The sequence below is a fragment of the Falco rusticolus genome, chromosome Z, assembly GCF_015220075.1.
Source record: "Falco rusticolus isolate bFalRus1 chromosome Z, bFalRus1.pri, whole genome shotgun sequence".
In the NCBI taxonomy this organism is placed as follows: Eukaryota; Metazoa; Chordata; class Aves; order Falconiformes; family Falconidae; genus Falco; species Falco rusticolus.
The window spans coordinates 68,050,654-68,057,526 of record NC_051210.1 but is presented as its reverse complement, the minus strand read 5'-3'; the positions used below and the strand labels follow the sequence as shown (position 1 = coordinate 68,057,526).

General features: G+C 43.2%; 1 protein-coding gene across 1 annotated transcript in view; it reads left to right on the top strand.

Moving 5' to 3' along the window:
- The first annotated feature begins 3,012 nt into the window (after positions 1 to 3,012).
- MRPS30 (mitochondrial ribosomal protein S30) overlaps positions 3,013 to 6,873 on the top strand; it is a 17,010-nt gene continuing 13,149 nt past the window's right edge. Inside the window, exons 1-4 of the mRNA XM_037372647.1 lie at positions 3,013 to 3,723; positions 3,966 to 4,111; positions 5,199 to 5,301; positions 5,809 to 5,985. Coding sequence (XP_037228544.1) covers positions 3,039 to 3,723; positions 3,966 to 4,111; positions 5,199 to 5,301; positions 5,809 to 5,985 — 1,111 coding nt within the window. The 5' untranslated portion in view covers positions 3,013 to 3,038. The remainder of the gene's footprint in view (positions 3,724 to 3,965; positions 4,112 to 5,198; positions 5,302 to 5,808; positions 5,986 to 6,873) is intronic.

The following is a 6,873-nucleotide window of genomic DNA, read 5'->3' as shown; positions in this document are numbered from 1 at the left end:
GCTTGAGATCTCGCTGTGATTCCATTGGGACAGAGAGCCACCCCACCATGGTCAGGTGAAGCAGACTCAGACCTCACATCTCCTGCTGGGCCTTGGATAAGATATGCCTCTTATCACAAGATACATGTGATCCCTGTGATCCCACGTGGGCTACACCTGCACTTCTGGTGAAGGTTACTGAAGAAGTGTATGCATTTAAGCAGTTTCTACACTTTTACATAGGAGATACAGAGCCTGCCCAGTAACTAATGTGTATGCAGTCTCATATCTGAATGAGTACATTTAACATACTTTGCTTCATTTCTGATTTTCAGAAACAGAATAATTTCTATCATCCCTCCTTATAGAGTAGGTTCAATAAGGTCAACTTCACTAGTTTCTCAGCTACTTTGGGGCTTTAAACTAACTCTTTCCAATGACCTTCATGTTGCAACTGAGATGCAGGGTTGGTTGTTTTTTTTTTCTAGTTTCAATTTGAGAGATTTATTTTGAGGCAATGACATTCACGTTAGCATTTGTATTGAATGTTTTAGGCAAGGTGTGAGTTTTCTAATCCAGGTTCTTTTTAAGTATTCATTTAAACACCACAAAGATGCTTTGGGTTTATAGATTTAGGATGATTTGGATATTGCAGATTATCTCAGCGAAGAGGAAAACAGGTCCTTTTTGAACTGTCAGTTTGTTGTTTTGAACCACGAGATCTATGGCTGGTTAACATATTTTTTATCAAAAGCTTACAATGGAGCTGTCAGCAAGCATGCCAATAACCTTAACCAGATTGCCTATTGGGCCATTTTATCCAAGCCCTTTGCAGCTCCTACCTCAAGATGAATGATACTACAATGTACATGAAGCAAATAAAATTGACTTGTGACCAGAATATCAGCAGATAGTTCAGGGATTTTAAGTGTCAGTTAAAGCAGAGCACTGGTTCCTGATGCCTCTTATCTAATATTATAGTCAGTATCAGGGTGCAGCAAACATTTAAAAGCTTTGAATAAAGTAGGGAAAATAAAAATGGTGCTTTAAACATGTAAACACTTACTTCATCACTTATATTCTGTTTCTGCATTGAACTTCTCGAGGGTTTAAAATACCCTGTGCAAAAGCTGTTCACAGTGTTTTATGGCTGCAAGGCAAGTAATTCTGATTTGACATGATGAAAAAGGTTTTGAACAGTGGTAAAATGTTGGTAATCCTGATGTAGGTAATACAGTCACTTTTACGAAATAATGGCTACAGTTTGATCACATAACCCTGTGACAAATGCAAAACTGGAGGAAATGCAAGAAAGGGCTGTTAAGATGATCAGGGAAATGGAGACCTGCCTGTGTGAGAAGAGCTTGTTTAATCTCTTTCAATGAGGACTGAGAGGTGATATGACTAGTCTTCATCAATATTTTAGAAGGCAAACACTGAAGAGGAAAAAAGGTAATTAAAGGACAATGCTGGCACAACAACAAGCAGATATAAACTGACCATGAACACATTTAAGCATGAAATGAGAAGAAATGAAATAAGAAGAATATTTCTAACAAAAAACCCCAAGTTTTGAAATAGAAGATGCAGTGGCAAAATGCCTAAGAACAGTAACGGTGACTTTCCGTTAACAGTTTATGTTAAGTTTACAACATGGCTGGCTGTGATTACAAAAGAAGAGATGCAATAGCTTTACCTTAGCCACGTTTGGCCAGTGTCCTTTAGCAATCAAGGGAAAAACATGCTTTCAGATGCATTTGGAGACTAGTATATGGGATAAGTAAAAGGAGGGAGGTTGCTCCCTAAATGGTCAGTCATCTGGCTTGTCTCTTCACCCTTCTGGTGAAGAACATGGTTGGATTCAAAATGAAACATCCAAAGTTTAAATACTCGATACTTAACTGAGTTGCAACTTAACATTTAAAACTGTCTTTTATAAAATACCTTGTGAATCTTAAGTAAAGGGGAGCTTTTGTGTACCTATGCATTAACAATATTTTAGTTCCTATTATACTTCCTCTGAAAGAAGGCAATAGTTCTAAATTCTATATTGTTTGGAAATTTCAATGCAAACACTGGCTTTCAATCTTTGTCATGTATTCCAAAATGCCTCCAAATACCTTTGCAACTGTGACCACTAGTTTAGGGGAAAGCTACGCTGAAGTTAATGAAAGGGAGCAGATTATCACAGACGTATGTGTCCTGTCACCTGTCCCACTTAACTGTAGCACTTCTTGCAGTGTATGCCAATTTTAGCTTATTTCCAGTTTCTTAAATAAATGTCATAAAAGACCGAATTTTAGCAGAGTTGAATTCCTTTACTAAAGCCACCTTCACAGGTCTTGCAGTTTCTGACTAGCTGTGATTTCAGTTTTCAACCAGTGCTGTGGGTGCCCACAATCCTGTAAAAATGAGCCTTTCCTACAGCACAAGAGTGTAGACCAGGCCCAGATTTACACTGGTGGATGCTGGGGTGACCAGGCTGGCCTGTGCTCTCTGTGCCCTGGGCTGAGACACATGCATACAAACCTCCAGGTTTTGTACGTCAGTAAATTACCTCTTACTTCTGCCACAGTTCATGGTTTGTACAAAATACTTCGTAGGGGTTCTGTACAGAAAAGATTTCAATCTATTTATTTCAGGGAGCATTATCAGGGTCATTTAGAGTCAGCGCGTGGTCTTTCAAAGCAGCGGCGGTTAATTATCGCCTGAGGTTGAGCACGGAGAAAGCCGACGCAAACACCTTTTCTCGAACGCCAGCGGCGAAGGTTTCTTGCCACCGCCCCCGCTGAGGGAACCCGGCAAGGGCCGCCCCCCGCTGAGCATGCTGGGAGCTGTAGTCCCCGTCCCGGCGAGGCGCCTACAGCACATGCGCAGAACATGGATCGCGTTGCCGGAACATGAAGGGGTGGGGCCTTTCTGTTCCGGCAGCGCCCGCGCTCGCGCCCCGGCAGGAGCCTGCCGGTTGGAAGGCTGGCTCGTGCACGTGGTCCCTCGCGGCCAATCAGCTTTCCCGGCCGCCGAACCCCGCCCTTTCCGCTCTCTCTCGGCGCTGCGAAATGGCGGCGTTCAAGGGGCGGCGGTTGCTGCTGTGGCACGGCCGGTGCTGGTTCTCGCAGGCGGAGCCCCCCGTCCCACCGCAGCCCCCCGACTCGCTCTACCCGCCCATAGTGGCTTCCGCCACGGCCAAAAGCAAAGCGGCCAAGCGGCGGCGCCTGGAGCATTTCAATCAGCAGGTGCACGCGGCGGCGTCGATCGAGGAGAAGCTGCAGCTCTACGGGAAGCTGCAGCGGCCCAAGTACATGGTTTACCCGCAGACCTTCGCCCTCAACGCCGACCGCTGGTACAGAAGCTTCACCAACACCGTGTTCGTGCCGGGGCTGCCCCCGAGAGCGGCGTCGGCAGCCGCCAAAGCCCCGGGAGCAGCGGCGCCGGAGGCCGCGAAGACACCGGCGGGTGCGGCACCTGAGGCCGCTAAAGCTCCGGAGCCGGGAACGGAGGCACCAGAGGCCGTGAAGGCTCCGGAGCCCGCGGTGGGAGCCAGGGCGCCGTACCTGGATGTGGGCGAGCTGCGCTCCCTCGTCTGCGATGCCCTCCTGCAGGAGAGCTTCTACCAGCATAAGGAGCGGCCGTTCCTCTACCGCGATCAGGATCATACTCCCGGCCCCTTCCTCACACAGCTCGTTTCCACCCTCGCCGCTTTCCTGTCCACTCGCAACCCGCTGCTGGCCGCTTCCTCCCTGGGTGCGAAACTGGGGTGGGAGAGGGAAGGGGTAGCCCCTGGGCCGCGGAGACTGTCTGTGAACCCTGCAGGAGTGTTGTGGAGTTGTTCAGACCATGACTAGTAATTCTCATCTCCGTTGTCCCCTATGGTGCAAGTAGACATTGATTTTTATGTTTTACCGCAGATACAGGAGAGGAATCGGGAGGGTTTTAAGTGCAAAGGGGTGAATTCTGTTTCTCTCTATCCATCTGTTCTGTTTCAGATCTGAAACCTGAAGTTAATTATTACTGGCATCGTGGTGAGGAAGTTGTTGTCCGTGGATATCGAAAGGGTAGAGTTGATCCTGTGCGATTTCAGATAGATGATAACCCGCACCTCCAGATCCGTGTACCAAAGCAGCTTCCAGAGGTGTGGATATTTTCAACAGCAAGTTAATTACATGTGTTTTCATTTACATTTCTGACAAGTACTGAACCATGCACTAGATGGTACATGGAGGACCATGTTAAACAGACATGTAGCACACCTGTGCATTTTTCAGGTTTCAGTGCCTTTACTGTCTTGTTGTGGTAGCTACTTTGTAAGTACTGAGAGAGTCTTCTGAACTTCAAGTTGGTCATCTTTGTCCTCTAGGTAAAATGCATGTTGTTGTGCTTAATTAAATGGAGCTTTTAACTTATTTTATGCTTGTAAGCAAGGGTGAAAATAAATGTGTTGTAAAACCCTCTTAGTGGAGGAGAGTAAGATGAGACAAATGGAGAAGAAACTGAGTAAGAGAGAGCATGTATAATCTGAATATGAGCTAGTTACCTGTTACTACTGCTTAACAGTTATTTGCTCAAATGCTCTGTTTTTTTGGAAGCTGATTCAGTCTTCTAGTCTTTTTCCTGTAGGTTTCTACAGTAGTAATTGTGTAGCCTGTGGTAATTGTGTTGCCTGAACTGGGCAATTTCTGTTGCCCAGGTTCCACCACAGACAGAAAACTGCTCCAATTTCTGTAAATGCTGAACATTTCTTGTGACCTTAAGTATACAGTTTTCTGAGCTTAGTACTGTCAGATGTAACAAGCCTTAGCATTTTGGAAGAATGTCTAGGCAATTAACAATGTTACATAGTGCAAAACACTGATTACCTGTGAACTCACTCTGGTATTTCAAGTTCATTTGTTGCTACTAGAAATGTTTTCTCTTACTTTCTGCAGAAGAGGATTCTGGTTTTGAAGGTAGTACCAATTGGCAGCTTTATTAGCACCATTTCACGCAATGTTTTTTATATATTGAATCTTATATTGATGTCTGGATTTTCTGCATGTACTGGCACTTGTCACAAGACAAGAAGTTCTGTTGCAAAAAACGATTTAAAGTTGTGTATATCTGGTGTATGTAAGCAAGACTTGCACCTTCTACTCCCTGACCAGAAAGTGGCATATTGTGTGAAGCCTGATGTCAGAAACATGACTTATATCATGCCTTTTCTTTCTTCTGCTTCCTTCAAGATTGTACCATTGGAGTCAGATCTCGGAGATGTTCCTGTTATTGATCACAAACCATCCAAACTGCCGTTGTTCAAAAGGCAGTATGAAAACAAGGTATTTATAGGTAAGAGTTTCTAGTCATGAAATGTTAACCACATTTTTTTATGAAAAACTGAACCTCAGAACAAATGCCACCACCCCAACCTTTCTCCTCCCATCAAGAGAAAAAATGTTTGTATATTTTTATATATAATTGTACTATATAAATGATAAAAATATATATATATAATATAAATCTCTGTTGGAATTCCATGTCAGTGAGGCAAGGGAGAGTAGCATCCTCCTGTGTGTATGCTACTGTGTCCAGTTTTGCCTGAAGGAGTTGGTTGGCAGAAAACTGGCTTTGAATTTTGATACATCTCCTCAGAGACATTTCAGTATGTGAACTCTTGCCTTCTGGAGTTGGGCAAGCCCCCCAGTCTCACTCAGAAATGGAGGAATCTCAGCATTTATACAGATCTATAGTAGAGGTTCTAATCTTCTGTTGTTTGTAGTCTGATAGGGAATAGATGTTTGTATGCATAATAGTGTTCTCTGACTGACTTAGTTTTTTTTGTTTTGGGGAACACAGGATCAAAGGTAGCAGATCCATGCTGTTACGGACATACACAGTTTCATCTTATTCCTGATAAACTAAAACGACAGAGGTTTATAAGAGCAAATCTTGAGGACCAGATTGAAGTTCTTTATCGAGCTAATGGTATTGCAAGTCTCTTTGCCTGGACAGCAGCACAAGCAATGTATCAAGGTGAGACAGTCAAAAAATTCTTCCTGGTGATGAGTACCTGCTGTAAAGTTCTTCTGACTTTTCCCACCACCACCTTTTTCTCATGCTTTTCCTTCTGAAAGCCATGCTTTGAGTAGGTCTTTGGAAAATTAATTGAACCAATGAATGAAGCAGACCTTATACAAGGGTAGCTCCCTAGTAAAACTTCGTAATTCCCTGTTAAGACTTTGTCTTCGGGTACTTTGACTCAAGGAGAATTAATTATGCAGCAAAATATTTTTTCATATATAATGCTAAGTCTGTGTAAAAACCTCAATGCTGCATTTACTTGCTTGTTACGCAAGCAAGTTATGTTATGGGGAAAGGTGGTACATAGCAGTTTGGTGTTTTTTTCTGAAACAATTGTTGCTTAGCCCCTTGTTTCAGAAGTGTCAATTCTATGAAACTAAAATCGGTGAAAGAAGAATGTCATCAGCCCTACATTAGGATTTTATGCCCATTGTCTATAAATTCCAGAAGACCTGGATGGATAGATCAAATCAGTCTTCTGCTTGTTCATGTAAATGTAATTATCTAGTGTTACTGGAAGATAGCTGCTGGTGCGTACTTCACTTGTGAAACAACACATGGAAGAAACTCCTTTGTGATGCGTATTGCTGGCTCTGCATCAAATCTTTTTGATAATGTTATGTTAGAAAGTTTGACTTTTTTGTGGACATAAAATGCTGAAGTCAAGTACGTCTTGGTTTCAAAGCTGGTCACAGTTGTAAGCACGAATTATAAGGACAGCCTGATTCAAATTACAAAGTTTGTTCTTGGTTCTGTAACAGTTTCTGGTGGTGCTCATTGCTTATAATACCAGATATCTTTTAAGAATATTAATGTGTGTGCCAGCACACACACATAAGT